We start from the raw sequence: 17291 nt of genomic DNA, 5'->3' as shown, positions 1-17291 counted from the left end.
ATCGCTCAGATGGTAAAGCTTTGGCCATTTGAACCAAAGTTGGTGGATTAAATTTCAGCTCAGTCCAGTCCAGTGGCATCTGAAGGGGCTCAAATACGGCAGTTTTGTATCGGTAATTTTCTGCAACTGCAAAAAATGAATTTAATTGCAAAGCCCATATTGTCGATAGTATATTTTTTAAAGGTACAATCAAAGTTTCCACCATTACAATACTAAAAAATTATGTTTAATTAGGGTGACATTAAAAGTGTCAGGACATGTTTTGTCCTTCTGTTCGGACATCAGCCGAAAATACTTGTAAGTAAAATAAGTAAAATAGATAAGGTCACAAATACACATTAAAATAAGATTAGGGTTACCAAATACGTCAAGTTTAAATACATGATAAAATTTTAAGAATGTTCAAATGTTGCAGCTCAATTACTTTCCTTTTTGTTCTGTTGAAATGATCATTGAACATTCAATGGAACTATTATGTGTGTTCTACGATTTTATCGCTTCATAAAGATCAGCTGCCCCTATTTCATCATATTTATGTAATCCGCAATTTACAGCCTAATGTGGAAACATGTCCCCGACTTCTGATAAAAAGTAGTTATATACGTACATGGCTTGAATGACATGTATTTGCAGCTGATAAAACCAGCAATAATGCACAGAACTGTTATGTGTATAAAAGAAGTACTCCATGTTGATCAGAAACTAGGTTGACACTGAAATGTTACGGTATAGGTACAATCACATCAGACTACTCCATGGCTGTGGTAGTTAATGGCCAGTGCTGAGTTTTGCATTCGGAGGTCCAAACCTGGTGTTCGCAGAATATTTTTTGTGCATTTATTTAATCTCTTGGGAGCCAGAATAACAAAGATTAATGGTAATATTTATCACATATTGCATTCAATGTAATCTACACTTCTATGTTTGTATTTATTTATTTTGAGCGATCAGGCCTAAAGGACTGCACGCGGCTACAAGTCTCCTCTTCCATCATGTTCTATTCATCGCTGTCAATCGCCATCCATCCATATACGTCACTGACTTTTGCAGGTCCTCATGGTAGCCATTACTCCATCTCTTCCTTACTCTACTCAGGGGTCTCCTTTCTGTGTGGATAAAATCCAGGAATTTCCGTGGCCATAATAGGTCTTCCATCCTAGCCACATGTCCAGCCCACTGTAGTTGCTTGCTTCTGATGGTTCTTCTATGTTGGAATCTTTGTACAGTTCCTCTAGCTCACAATTAAGTCTGATCCTCCATTCACTCGTGTTTACCTCCAACACCAGACCAAAGATCTTTCACAAAACTTTTCTCCCAAACTGGAAGTTTCTGAAAGTCCTGCTTTTGGATACTCCATGTCTCACAGCCATATAGTAACTTACAACGGGCAAGATCAGGGTTTTGTACAATTGAATCTTGAACTGTTTTGAGAGACTTTTGGAGCAGAGCAGTTGTGTTAAGCCGTAGAAAGATCGGTTTCCTGCCTGGATCCTGGAGTTGATTTCCTTTTCGCATGAGGAGTCCTCAGTGCAAACCACTCCTGGGTATCTGAATTTGCAGATTATCCTGTACGACTGATCTCCCATGCACAGTGACTGTAGCTGTCGAGCAACTTGACCTTGCCCTCAAGTCACAACGAGGTAATCAGTCTTAGCCTCATTTATGAGGAGCCCAAATCTGCTGGCGGTCATCTCCAGTGTCTGGTCATTTGTATCAACTCCTCTTGAAAAGCCTCTCATATAATTTTATCTCAAGGGAAAAACTGAATAGGGTAGGAGATCAACCTCTCCTTGTCTAGAACCCATCACAATTTCAAAGCCCTGCGATACTCTGTTTCCCATCTTCACCTTACTGCATATTTCACTAAGGCAGATCCTTACCACGGTGTGAGCGATCATAAGCCTTCTTGAAATCTATAAATAGAACGTGCAGTTTTTTTACCATATTCTCCCAGTTTTTCAGACTTCTAGTAGCACAAGTATGAAGCATTCCTTTATAGCTCCCTGAATCTTTTATGGGATGACATGATTCCAAAACCAGCCAAACTGATGGATGTTTAACAGCTATTTCATACCAATATTGACCTATGGTATTGAAGCATGCACCCTCACAAAAAGTGATTCATCAAGACAGCAAGCATCAGAGATGAAATTTCTTAGATCCACCATCCAGAAGACCAAGATGGGCAAGTTAAGAAATGAGGAGGTGAGGAAAGAAGCCAGAATAAAGACATCCCTATTAGACAGAATCGGCAAGTCCAGACTACGGTGGTACGGGCATGTGATGAGGATGGAGCCTACAAGAACAGCCAGAATAAATTTGGAAAGACATATGGAGGGGAAAAGACCTGCAGGAAAACCTAAAACCTGATGGATGGACATGATCAAGGTTGATCTGGTTGCCAGAGGATGGACAGTGGATGATATTCTCCATGACAAGTTGTATATGGACAGGAAGAAGTGAAAGAGGCTCATTAACAGTACCTGGGGAACTGGAAATGTACTATGATGATGACGATGATGATGATGATGATGATGATGATGATGATGATGATTATGATGATGATGATGAGTTGGTCAGCAGATAGAGCTTGGAAGGGAGTCATGTCTGGCAAGATATTTGAAATTGGTTTTATGTTTGTGATGTCTAGACGTCTTTCAATTTCCTGCCCTGCAATTATTCCATATCTTTAGTTTTTCGAATAATCAGAAAATTGTCTTAGGAAAAATCAAGAGTCAAATTCAGAATCTCAAATGCATTCTATCAAAACAGTTAATAATTGTGCAAATGCATCTAATATAATCAGAAACAGTGCTTTCATAGATTTTACATCCAACACATATCAAGCTGACTGACCTGTAATTATCCACTATATGTTTATCACCATTTCCCTTGTAAACTGAGACTGTGACAGCAACTCTCCATTCATATGGTACAGCTCCATCATGTAAACAGTAAATAAATAAATATTTCATATACAGCACTGTCTAAAGCATTTGATAGGGTAGATCATGGGAGAATACTGGCAAAAATGAGTGCAAATGGACTTGACAAAAGAGTGACTGAATGGGTGGCTCTGTTTCTAGAAAATAGAATTCAGATAATTAGAGTAGATGAAGCTTTATCAATCCCTGTAATCATTAAGAGGGGAATTCCTCAAGGCAGTATTACTGGACCTTTATGTTTTCTTATATATATATCAATGATATGTGTAAAGAAGTGGAATCAGAGATAAGGCTTTTTGCAGATGATGTTATTCTGTACAGAGTAATAAATAAGTTACAAGATTGTGAGCAACTGCAAAATGACCTCGATAATGTTGTGAGATGGACAGTTGGCAATGATATGATGATAAACGGGGATAAAAGTCAGGTTGTGAGTTTCACAAATAGGAAAAGTCCTCTCAGTTTTAATTACTGCGTTGATGGGGTGAAAGTTCCCTTTGGGGATCATTGTAAATACCTAGGTATTATAAGGAAAGACCTTTATTGGGGTAATCACATAAATATGATCGTAAATAAGGGTACAGATCTCTGCACATGGGTTATGACAGTATTTTGGGGTTGTAGTAAGGATGTAAAGGAGAGAGCATATTTGTCTCTGGTGAGACCCCAACTAGAGTATGGTTCCAGTGAATGGGACCATCACCAGGATTACTTGATTCAGGAACTGGAAAAAATTCAAAGAAAAGCAGCTTGATTTGTTCTAGGCGATTTCCGACAAAAGAGTAGCATTACAAAAATGTCGCAAAGTTTGGGCTGGGAAGACTTGGGAGAAAGGAGACGAGCTGCTAGACTAAGTGGTATGTTCCAAGCTGTCAGTGGAGAGATGGCGTGAGAGGACATCAGTAGACGAATAAGTTTTTTTTTTTTTGCTAGGGGTTTTACGTCGCACCGACACAGATAGGTCTTATGGCGATGATGGGATAGGAAAGGCCTAGGAGTTGGAAGCGGCCGTGGCCTTAATTAAGGTACAGCCCCAGCATTTGCTTGGTGTGAAAATGGGAAACCACGGAAAACCATCTTCAGGGCTGCCGATAGTGGGATTCGAACCTACTATCTCCCGGGTGCAAGCTCACAGCCGCGCGCCTCTACGCGCACGGCCAACTCGCCCGGTAACGAATAAGTTTGAGTGGTGTATCTTTAAAAGTAGGAAAGATCACAATATGAAGATAAAGTTGGAATTCAAGAGGACAAATTGGGGCAAATATTCGTTTATAGGAACGGGAGTTAGGGATTGGAATAACTTACTAAGGGAGATGTTCAATAAATTTCCAATTTCTTTGCAATCATTTGAGAAAAGGCTAGAAAATCAACACATAGGGAATCTGCCACCTGGGCGACTGCCCTAAATGCAGATCAGGATTGATTGATTGATTGATATCCCATACCATTATCTTAACATATCCCCAGAAAACTTATCATTCCCTGTTTTTCTGGCTTTCAAAATTTGTATCTTTTTGTAAATATATTATCACAGTTAAACTTTTAGAGGATTTTTAGAAGAAGTGGAGAGACAGATAGAAGTTAAGGAAGTGCTATTGACGGAAGATCTAAATGCACAAGTTGGAATGGAAAGAAAAGGAAAGGAAGATGTTGTACGGCCCTTTGGATATGGAAAAGTAAATCCAGAAGGAGAGTTGTTGGTGGATTTTTGCATGAGGAACCAAATGATTGTTGGAAACACCTGGTTTAGGAAGAAGAACAGTCAGAAGATTACAAGGTATGGTTGGGGAGACAGAAAAACAAAGACCATGATTGATTATATAATCATTGAGAAAGAACACCGGCAGAACCTTTAGATGTTACAGCCATGCCTGAAGAAGCCTTTGGTGGAGATCACAGAGTTGTGATAGGGGAAAATTGAAAGTTGGCAAGATTGAAAAACCCCCACTAAGAAGAGAGAAAAGAATTAAAGTATGGAAGTTGAAGGAGAAAAACATACAAGAAGAATTTCAAAGGGAAATAATACCCTTGGTACCCAGGCCGAAGATAGGGAATGTTGAAGATGAATGGAAATAAGGCAGCAATGGTTGGATCTGTAGAAAAGGAATGTGGATAGAACATCAGGCAATGTGAAAGACAAAGAGACACACTGGTGGAATGATAGGGTAAAGACTAAAGTGAAGGAAAAGAAAATGGCATGGAAAGCATGGAAAATATCTAAGACTGAAGAAAGTAGAAGAAAATATGTGGAGGCAGAGAATTTGACCAAAAAAGTAGTGGAAGAAGGAAAGAGGAAAAGCTGGGCCTTTTTCAGACAGAAATTGGGAGATGACATGCAGGGCAGCAAGAAATTACTGTATGTTATCTTAAGAAACAAAAGGAGAGATCAAGTAAACACCAGATTTGTGAAGGATGAAGGTGACATAATATTAACAAAGCCAGAAGAAATAAGAAATAGATGGAGAGAGTATTTTCAGAAGTTGCTGAACATGAGAACTAATGACAGTCATTCACTGAACGAGAGAGTATTTTCAGAAGTTGCTGAACATGAGAAATAATAACAGTCATTCAATGGACGACCAGGAAAGGCAATTAGCTGATGAAGAAATGGACAAAGAAATTACAATTAATGAAATTGAAATGGTAGTAAGATATGAAGAATGGAAAAACTGCTGGAATAGATGAAATTTCAGTGGAGATGATAAAGGCAGCTGGAGCTGTAGGCCTGTAGTGGAGATATGGAGTTCTCAGGATTGTCTGGGAGAATGAGGTCCCTGAGGATTGGCAAAAAGAAATAATCATCCTAATTTTCAAGAAAGATGATAAGAATGTATTGAAGAACGACTCTGATATCCCATGTTGCAAACAAGGGGAGGTCACAATGTCTGAATCACCGATTTTGTTCAAACTTTGTAGGTTGGGTAGTACTACATCACAAAAACACACTGGCAAAGTAGTAGCACGCAACTCTCAAACATTTTCGAAAAAAAGCTATTTTGAAAATTTTGAAAAAAGTTAAGAGTAGTTTAGCATGCCATGTACCATCAAGCAAAACACTGTGGCGCGCTGGTCGAGTGGTTAAGGTTCTCCACTTCAGTTATGAAGATGGCGAGTTTGAGTCACGCTGCTACCAGCTTTTTACCCCCCCCCCCCCCTTTGCCCCTTTTTTCACCTATTAAAAATTTATTTTCTTCTATTACTGTCAAAATAGATTTTAAAATTTTCTTTCCCAATAATTCGGCCTCTTCCTTAATCTCTACGGAGTCACCAGGAACAGCAAGTGATTTATATAAAGAAGGTGCTCGACGTAAGCCATGGCCCTTTTCAACTGTTTATTTATTGCTTGCTCTCCCGGGAACGCGTTTGCACTTTGCGCAGCTTCACATTCAAAAACACTTTCATTCGAACATAATTCAACATGTGAGATCTCCATGCCGATTGTACTTATGATGAGCACGTCTGGTTACATTGCACACAACCATTACACGACACAAACTCGGTCAGACAGTGACTAACTACCGCTGTTATTCACAACATGAGGAAAAAGGAGATCAGTAAATGTCAGAAAAAGAAGTTGAAACGAGCGTGACTTGAACTCGCCATCATCATAACTGAAGTGAAGAACCTTAACCACTCGACCACCGCGCCAGTCTCTCGCTTGATGGTACCTCATATGCTAAAGCTCACATAACTTTACCTGACATTTTCTTTTTTTTTTTTTTTTTTTTTTGGAAATTTTTGAGAGTTGCGCGCTACTACTTTGCCAGTGTGTTTTCGTGATGTAGTACTACCAACCTAGAAAGTTTGAACAAAATCGGTGATGCGGACATCGGGACCTCCCCTCGTAAGATAATGGACAGGATACTGGAAAGTATAGTAAGGTTGAAGGTTGAAAATCACATACAGGAAAATCAGTTTGGTTTCAGAAGTGAAAGGTCAACAACAGAGCCCATTTTCATTATGAGACAACTAATGGAAATGCAATGGGAATATGGGAATGATATGGTGGTGACATTCAATAACAATGAAAAGGCATATGACAGTGTCCCCAGGACTCAAGTTTGGGACAGTCTGGTGCAAAAAGGAATTGGACAGAGATTATTAAAAATGATCATGGCAATGTACAAGGAATGTTGTAGTTGCATGCAAATACAAGTTGGCAGGACAAGTTGGTTCAAAATAACTAGTGGGCTGAGACAGGGAAGTGTTCTATCGCCAATCCTGTTTACAATAGTAATGGATGACATCATGAGAACAGCAAAAGCAACATATGGAGGAAGAGAAATGATCATGTTATTTGCAGATGATATTGTGATTTGAGAAGAGGACATGAAGGTTCAAGAACAGTTGGATGTGATGAATGGGAAGATCGAAGAATGTGGTTTGAAAATAAGTGTAGAAAAGAGTAAAACTCTTGTTATGACTAGAGGAGAGAAAGCAGGGAAAGGTCAAATTAGACTTGCAGACAAGCCCCTGGAAGTAGTGGAGACTTTCAAATACCTGGGGAGTGAATTAATGGAAAATGCTCGACTGGATGCTGAGATTAGAAAGAGGATTCAAGCTGGAAGCTGTTTCTATCATAGTGTAAGAAATATGTTATGGGCCAAAGATGTGCCAATGGAAGTAAAGGAAACTGTGTATAAGATGTATTACGTACCCATAACAACTTACGGAGCAGAAACTTGGACAATGACAAAGAAGGATGAGAGTCGAATACAGGCAGCCAAAATGAAGTTCTTGAGGAGTATGATACAGAAGAGTAAAAGAGACAAAATAAGGAATGAGAAAATCTGGGAAGAAATTGGAGTGGAAAAAATGAATGATAGAATAGGGAAGAGCTGACTAAGATGGTTTGGGCACATAAAGCAAATGAGTGATGAAAGATGCCAAAAAAGGTGATGGAGATGGAAATGCAAATTCAAGGAAGGAGAGACCGTGGACGACCACGATTGAGATGGAAGGACACAATCCAACACAGTATTATAGAAAGGAACCTGTACTGGGACACAGTGTTGGAGGAGGAGTGGTGGAAAGACCGAAGAAAGTGGAGAGGACCTATATTTGCCCCTACCCGCCTACAGCTGGATAAAGGGAAATGATGATGATGAATTTAATTTCAGTAATTTGCAAGTCCTCCTCTACCTGGACATTATTCTTATAATCAACAAGTCTTAACATATACACGCCCCTTATTCACTAATGATCCCTGGAATGACTTCTTAGAACCCGTTTTCGCCTTAAAATACCTACATATACCGTTCCATTTTTCATGAAAATTTATTTGATCCCCAATAATATATTTGCCAACATGTTATTCACAGCCAGTTCAAATATCTGGGTTCATGCATAACCTCTAACTGCACTACCAATGATGGATCTGTAGATGGTGCTGCGTACTTTACGACAAGAAAGTTCCACTGCATCTAAAACGCAAAGTCTACCACACACTGACTAGACCCAGGGGGTGCCAGAATCGCTTTCCCGCGCTTACTGCTTTCATGGCATGTGACGTCACTGTGAGGACACTTGTACAGTGTGTTCCAAGTGGTAACGTTAGTAAGCGGTCTCCTGTCAGCTATTTAAGTGTTTAATGCGTGTTTACTAAGTAAATTAGTACAATGTGTGAGTGAAGTATAGAATACTTGCTGTTATTTAGTGCAATGCGAAGGTAAAATGAGTAAAAGCAGGAATAACTGCACTGTTGCAGAGTGTAAAAATGTGGCCTATAAAACTGAGAACAATTTATCACGGCTTCCCAAAATATTATAATTTACGGGCTAAATGGATGTTACGGTTGAAGAGAGCTGATAAAATCAACCCTAACACTGCCAAAATTTATTCTGCACATTTCCTCCCTGATGATTATGAACGGAACTTAAAAACGAACTGCAGGGCTTGCCATTACAAAGGAAATTGAAGGCAAATGACATATCTCCCCCACCAAAATATTCCTAATTGGCATGGAAATAACATTTATGCTACAAGTTCAAGAAATGATGACGATCAGGTAACATTTGTCCCAATATTGGTATTAAAATAATTATTGTATTGATATTTTGAAGGGGAAAAATCAGAAATTATTATAAATAGGCTATTCCTGTTACTATATTCCCTTCTTTCTTAAACTGCAAAGATGACTATTATTTCCTACTGACAAAGAAATTATTAAATTAGGTTCTAAAAATAAATTATTTTTATTTATAGGCGATATCCGACCAAGATCGTAGATGTCAGAACAGAACCATCCTATAAAGAGCCTTGTCCAGAATAGCAGATCTATCTCCCAAGAAACTAAAATTTCACCAGTCAACAAGTATGAACCCGATTCTTGAGGCAGATGACAACACAAAAGAAGAAATCAATCAGCTGAAAACAGAAATACACAGACTGAAAACGGAAAATTTGTCATTAAGGATAGATAATATGGCTCTTAAAAAGTCCAAAGTTCCCAGATATGCTGCACCTTTTAAAAAACGTCCACACAATCCTAAAGAAGAAGTATGCAGTGAAGTGGGGCTTCCAGGACATTGCAAACGCCCTTACCTTAAGAACTCTCTCTCCTAAGGCATATACTTATTTACGAAAACAGGGATATCCTGTACCTTGTCGTGGGCCAAGCATTTTAAGTGCAAACCTGGAATTCTGAAAGAGGTTCTTGATCTCATTAAGGCTAAGGCAGATACGTCCAGCTTTATGGCTAAATGGTTAGCGTGCTGGCCTTTGGTCACAGGGATCCCGGGTTTGATTCCCTGTAGGGTCGGGAATTTTAACCATAATTGGTTCGCTGGCACGGGGGCTGGGTGTATGTGTCGTCTTCATCATCATCATCATCATCATCATCATCACCACCACCACGATGTGCAGGTCGCCTACGGGAGTCAAATCAGAAGACCTGCATCTGGCGAGCCGAACTTGTCCTCGGACATTACCGGCACTAAAAGCCGTACACCATTTCATTATTTTTTAAAGGCAGAAACATTTAAGCGCTTAGAGAAGGTAGCAGTTATCAACTTTGATGAAATGAACATAGATGGTCGTGTGTGTTACGATTCATCTGATGACTTAATTTTAGGTCCATATAAAAATGTACTGGTTGTAATGATTTGTGGCTTGCTTTCGTCATCGAAGCAGCCTATATATTATGAATTCGATGTGACCATGACCAGCTCATTATTGCAGGATATTGTTAGAGAAGTTGAAGATGCTGGAATTCATATTATTGCTGTAACTTGTGACAAGGGCGGTAAAAACTCAAAGATGTGGAAGGAGCAAGGTATTTCTTCTGATAAAACTTATTTTTTAAACCTGGTTGATCAAAGCAGAAAAATATGGGTCTTCTGTGACGTTCCTCACCTGCTCAAACTCCTTAGGAACAATTTTTTAGATAACTGAGTCAATTTCCCTAGAAACAAGGTGATGAGCAAGAAGGACATCGAAGATCTCCTAGAAAGCCAAAAAGGCGAACTAACTATAACCTATCACATTTCAGAGGCACACCTCAGTGTAACAGGATGCGCTTCAAAAGAATGTTCGAATTGCTGCCCAGCTGTTTTCCCGCTGCACTGCTCAAGCTCTCTGATACAGTTCAAATAAAGATGAGGAAGGGCAATTTATAGAGCTTGTGAATGATACATTTGATGTATTAAACTCCAGATATCCTAAGGATGATGAGACACCTCTTCGAAGTGGGTACGGATTGAAACTTCAAAGTCAAGAACATACAGTGAAAACATTTCTGGAAGTGTGCTCTACCATCTGCTTTGAAAAACAAAACCAGTGTCTCCTTCTGTTTCAAAAAGGCTTCATTATAACCATCAATTCACTGTTTGGACTCTACAGTGACATAAAAGCTATCGGAGCTATGTACATTTTAACATCGAGGCTGAATTAAGACCGTTTAGAAAATTTATTTTCCAGAATTCAAGGACTTGCTGTATTCTACAATAATCCGACACCGTTCAAAGTAAAAAAATAGAATGTGGTTGTTAATACTGACAGGAAATGCAGGACATATTACCTTGTCATCTTCTGCATCTGTTGCAGATGACAGAAGTGAGCCTGCTACATATTTGCAACCACCTGAAAGTGATGAGTATTTTAACAAGTTAATTACCAGAGAACTATGCATCAATGTTGTAGAAAAACAATGACGATTATGTAAATCCAGAAAACTTAAACCATTCAAATCCAGAAATCGGTTTGTTGTTAAAAGAAGAAACAGACACCGCTTCCAATCACAATGACGACAATGATGTAACACCTGAGGCGTTGAAATATCTTGCAGGTTACATAACTTAAATGTAAACACATTGATAGTTCTCTGGGTTCATTTCCTGTTCACTGTATCCCTAATACAGTGGACTCCAATAGACGTGACTGCATTTCCATAATTTCCATAATTTCTCCTACCTCTGAGTGGATGTGTAAAATAAAGCAGCTTGAAGTAGTGTTTTGCAGTTTCCATGGATCACAAAATGCTAAGTGTGAAGGAGTGATAAAATATTTAGTGTCTATTTTAAGTTCCAAGTTCCCTGAAATCCACAACAAAATAATTTCGCTGTATGTGAGAACAAGAATATTCATTACGATTAGACACTTGAACCAGAAAGGATATATGGACAATTTACAAAAGAATGCTGTGAAAAAGAATCTTCTCTGGGTAGAATCATCATCATTTAAGATGAGTTAATATCTAATCCTCAACAGAATTTAAGTCTAAATGTATAACAAAATATTCTTAAATTATTTCCATTTCCTGTAACCTACTCTACATGTAATACAGTATAACGCTCGTATTTTTCTTCCTTTTTAAACTGTGATAATTAACTATAATAAGTTGGATAGCAATTGACATTCAAGTTAACAAGTCTTAAATTCAGTGTTTACCTCATTTATTATTTTTCTCAATTTCTCAATCGCCGCTGTGAATGATGTGTATCATTACAGTTCAAGAATTGATGCGCTATGTTACCGTTATTCAACATGAAGAATTTCATTATATGGTCCGTATTGAATCAAGATTCACAAAGTGCAGTAATGAAATGAAATGAATAGTATTATAGGTGGATCCTTATTTCATTTCATTACTTTGTGTCTGTTTCTGTATTAATTTTAAATGTTATGTCCTCTAAAGATACCTGATTTCTGTATTTCACAACTAAGTGGAGCGTTATTAAAATAGCGAACAATATTAACACAAAACACTCAGCTAACAGTAAACTGTAATGCATAAGGCATTGAATCTGGCGGTTGCACTATCCTCAGGGTGACGTCATCCGCAGCAGCCAATGGCGGTGTAGCTCCCCAGAATGGCCTACCTGTTAGTATTCTAGCTACATTGGACTAGACCAATGAGGCTCTTTATGGAATCCAAGGCTGGCCTACAACATCAAAACAGGCATTTCATGCATTGGAAATGAAGATGCTCCGATGGTCCATTGGTTTGAACAGATTAGATCATACAAGGAATGATGATGTGTAGATGATAAAGTTGACCCAGTCACACAGAAGATGTGGGCATCACGCCTACAATGGTCATAGCACTGACACCTCAGTTACAAAGACACACCTTAGTCATCTGCCAAGAGGACAACCATAAACATGTTGAATGGACAGAGTAACAGACGACATGTGCATTGCAAAACTCAACCCTTGGAGAAAAAGATGCAAGAATGCAGTGAAATTGAGTTCTTCAAAGTTTTACAACTCTATACGTATCTCATTCAATTGCCAAAATGCCACTAGTTTTAACCTGAAATAAGTTGATCAATGTACCAATTACCTTGCAGACACTCATGAACATTACGAACTTTGAACCCAATTGTACCAGCATATCGTCGTTGCCGGGATAAAACCTCCTATGTGATAATTTCGGAGATATACTGACCCGCAGCACATACATTATAAAGAGCGAGAATGCCTTGACAATATTCACAGAATATTGCACCTTAGATGACAGAACCTTACCGGCCAAAGTTCTAAGCTAAAATATTTCACATAGGAGGTTTTTTTCCAAGAGCGAAGATATGCTGAGGCCCAACAGTGGATCATCAGCTCCCGTTATCAATCAATCCATCCTGTAAACCAGGAACAACCAGTTTGGATTCATGACCTTGAAATTATGACATGAAGTGAATGTCACGAAGCACACACACAGGTCATCTGTATTTCATTGTGTATTCTAACGCCAACAACAAAACACTGTATCAGCGTCGAAACATACCGGTTAATTTGCATCATAGCACAGTCAACCGGCACTATAGTTTCATGATAACATGTGTGAAGGATCCAGGCAATATGAAGAATGTTACTGACAGAAGAACATACAACAAAATTCAGACGACCTGTCCATGTGCTTTCATGACAGTCACTTCACATCACAATTTCAAGGTTTACAATTGGCTTTACTACGCACCGACACAGATAGGTCTTATGGTGACAATGGGATAGGAAAGGCCTAGGAGTGGGAAGGAAAAGCGGCTGAGCCTTACTTAAGGTACAGCCTTATGTGAAAATGGGAAACCACAGAAAACCATCTTCAGGGCTGCTGACAGTATTTCAAATCCACTCTCTCCCGAAAGCAAGCTCATAGCTGCGTGCCCCTAACCGCATGGCCAACTTGCTCGGTAATTTGAAGGTGCATGTCACTTTATGTCATAGCTTCAAGGTTGTGAATTCAAGCTTGTCATACCAGCACTAAACCTTTGGTAAAGGAGATAAGAAGCAAAGCAGCACCCAAATTCCTCCATATGAGACTTGTAGAGTCCTTTGGGTTTGATGGTGTTGATTACTGTTACTATTTTAATAGGAAATATAACTAGGCAACCATCCTCTCTTAACACTAATCAGACGGAAAAAGAAAAGAAAAAGAAGTGTGCCAATCCTTCAAAGAATGAAAATTAGCGGCAAAAGACAGGGAAGGGCCAAAAATGGTGTGAAAATGAAAAACTCCTGCGGCCTCACAAACATAACAAGAATTGAACTAGGAAGGTCAGATAAGTAAGTAATTGAAAGCAATGCCAGAGCCCTGTCGTCATCAATCTACACTCCCAACTTGGGGGTGATGCCTTTTACTTGCCTGTTATGACAATCAGATGATATTGGGGATGTATTCTACCTTCCCCCCACCCTCCCCAAACAAAAGGTGTCGTCTAGGTTAACACTGAAAGACTAAGCTATCCACACTCCATCCCAAAGTACTAACACTCAGGTGAATAAAACCATAAATCAAAATATGACTGACTTTTACATAATAGCGCATGGAGGGATTGGTGTATTCTTCACATACCATAACGTAGTTAGAATGCCATACATTAATTCATTGTATAGATCAAAGGGTCTGCCAAGATTAACTAAATAAAATTAACTAAATGAAATTTAAATAGGGATTCCCTCATTGCACATGATATGTATAGCTAAAACTATACCCATACCCATACCTTACCCATTAACCACACAATGAGCACTTCAATTGTTTCTAGTGCAGTTGAGTTTAGAAGTTAGCATCCTTTGATATTTATAATACACGAGTGATGAACGAGGTACTGGTTTTTTTTTTTTAAAGCTGGTTCCGCAGCACCACTCAGAGCGATATATCTCTCGACAAATGAGTCACCCGGCTGTCGCCTTCCGTGCGTGTTCCCCTGACACAAGGACAAGCCATAAAAAAGACCCTGTATTTGTTTACAATAAACACATATGAAGACTGAACCATGGAATTGAGAATTAAACTTGTAAACAAATACAATAATGATGAACAGATATTGTTATAATGTTAGATTGCAGTGGTCTAAAATTTCATTTATTATTTTGACAATTTCTGGTGATAGATTGTGCAACAGGCACGACACTTGTTGGTAATGAGATTTTCAGGTTAATTAAATTCTTCACAATGGTTTGACATGGAGTTTCCAAGTTAGTATACTGGAAGAGCAAATGATTAACATCTCCCACCATGACATGACAAGAACTGCTAAATGGAAACAAAATTTGTAACCAGGAGTTAGACCATGATTAAAACTTAAACATATGATGTTGATGACATGTTGACGTGTGTATTTGCCTTTAAAATACCAATGTTGTTTACAGTTGCGGTTGAATGTTATAATAAAAACAATCTTTTGTTTTTGCGGATTTTTCCCATAGTTGAAGTATAATATATTATATTTTATTAGTGTCTGATAGTCTGTAAATGGGATTGATATATATATTAAAGTTTATGCCATTTTCAACAGTAGTCTCCCTTGCCAGATGATCAGCTTGCATACTGCCAGCAATATTTGAATGACCTGGTATCCATACAAAAGTGATGTATAGACCACATTGCTCTAAATCATATAGTAGCTTTTTGACGCTGAAAATATACCAATTTTTTGAAATGTTATTGCATTGGAGTGCTGTAAGGGCATTAAGAGAACCAGTAAAAATTGTAGCTTTGTTTGGTTTTATGTGTTTTAGATATATTGGAGCCTAGTCTTATGGCAAAAACGTTTGCAGTGAATATAGACAGGATGTGTGGTAGTGAAAATTTGCGTGAAAGGTGTTGTTCTGGTATTTAGTAAGCAGCACCAATCCCTTGAAGTTTTTCGAACCACCTGAATAAATAGCTAATTCATGACCTGGTGGTGAGAGACGGATTTGTTTGGAGTAGAAAATGGTCTTAAATTTTTTTATTATTATTGCCTACGTTTTGGAAAGAACTATAAAAGGTGACTAAGAAAATCGTTATTTTTCTACAATACCTGTTTCCAATCTCCCGCCATTTCAATACCGTCTCTTCAGTTATTCTTCTTCTCCCTCTTCTACATTCAGGACTTGACTCCAATCCCGACTGACAAAAATCTTGCTTGCTTGCTGATGCTTATGGGCTGTGTCTACGACATTTCACCCAGTCAATACTCGCTTACTCATGTAAACACACTACTATAAATGAAAAACTTCAGATCAATAATTGATGCTTGAGCTTGCAAGTAGAAAACACAAAACACTATTCTTCACTATATCACATAATAACCCTATTTTGCTAGAGCACACTGTTCTCATACGGGAAACTTCCAATCTTGCAATCACACTTCTTCTAAAGTTTCACACACTCTGATAATCCGAAATAGCACCCTCACGGAATACACTAATGATATGAGGAATCACTCAGATGGAACCATCAAAAGCATGAGAAAATCTCACCATATATTGCGGACAGAATTATAACACGATATTGGCTTCATCTAGAAACAAATTTAGCACTCTAATAATCTCGACTGTAGGATTACAGAGCAAACAAGAAACACTGGTTGGAAAGACCTGCTTGAGTCGCTTGAGGTTAGTCATAAGTTTTTTACGGGGGTTGGCATATAAAGAACATTCAAATAAAATGTGGTTGGAGTCGACATTACTAATATTGGTACCACACAAACAGTTTGTATCCTGCGTTAAATGGAAACGTGATCTATATTGTGGTGTAAGGGCATGATTAAACCGTAACCGAATTATGTTAATAATATGTCGTCTAGAATATGATCCTCGTATAAATCAAGGTTTAACCAAGAGGGTTGGTTGTAAATGATAATAGAAGTTACCTTTGACTTGTGCAGTCTCTCTCCAGAAATTCTGCCAGTCTTGACGCCCATCCTGTCGGATAACAACGACATAATCAGAAGCAGGAACAATATTGTTAGTATGCGGAACAGGAAGACGAGAAGCTTGTTTGGCAAGACAATCTACTTTTTCATTGCCCTCGATACCCACATGACCAGGTACCCATACTAAAGTTATGTAAATACCGACGTTGTCAAGCATATAAAGGAGGCTCTTGACATTGTATACATACCAATTATAGGATAACTTATACGAAACCAAAGCTTGTAATGCACTCAGCGAATCCGTATAGATTGTAACTCGCGTATATCCCTGTCTCTGAACAAAAAGTAAAGCTTGCTGTATAGCGAATAACTCCGCCATAAAAATCGAACAGGCACTAGGCAAACCATATTGTTCTTTAACATTTAGAGAAGGTATATAATAAGCGGAACCAGCCCGCCTGGTGGCCATGATCGTTAAGGCGCTGAAGTCTAAAACGGTCTAACACCGAGGTTAGCCGGTTCGAGTCCCGTTGGTCGAAAAAATTTTCACCATCAGAATGTTGGCCGGCAGGGTAGGGGAGGTGGTGGTATACAATTTCGAATCACTAGATTGCGTGCCAAAAGCCTGGATTAAATTCCAAACCTCTCCGCAGTGCTCATATGGAGTGAGGGCATATGACGCTGTTGATGGTGATTCGTCCGTCGGATGGGGACGTTAAGCCTTGAGCAGACCCCTTGATGCTATTCGACAGGAGTAGGCTATGTGCCG

General features: G+C 38.8%; 1 protein-coding gene across 2 annotated transcripts in view; it reads right to left on the bottom strand.

The window, feature by feature from the left end:
* Window positions 1-15773, bottom strand: part of LOC136866407 (uncharacterized) — an 85625-nt gene extending 69852 nt beyond the window's left edge. Inside the window, exons 1-2 of one of the 2 annotated variants that reach the window (XM_067143331.2) lie at window positions 15686-15734; window positions 2857-2938 (exon numbers count right to left, since the gene is read on the bottom strand). Coding sequence is in view for 1 of the 2 variants with exons in the window: in XM_067143330.2 (XP_066999431.2) it covers window positions 15686-15706 (21 nt within the window). In the remaining variant the exon portion in view is untranslated. Of the gene's footprint in view, window positions 1-2856; window positions 2939-15685 lie in introns of both variants that reach the window. The other variant, XM_067143330.2, reaches the window with a different exon arrangement.
* Window positions 15774-17291: the final 1518 nt, after the last annotated feature.

Source organism: Anabrus simplex, chromosome 3 (genome assembly GCF_040414725.1).
Source record: "Anabrus simplex isolate iqAnaSimp1 chromosome 3, ASM4041472v1, whole genome shotgun sequence".
NCBI classification, from domain to species: Eukaryota; Metazoa; Arthropoda; class Insecta; order Orthoptera; family Tettigoniidae; genus Anabrus; species Anabrus simplex.
This window is presented reverse-complemented; position numbering and strand designations above follow the sequence as displayed.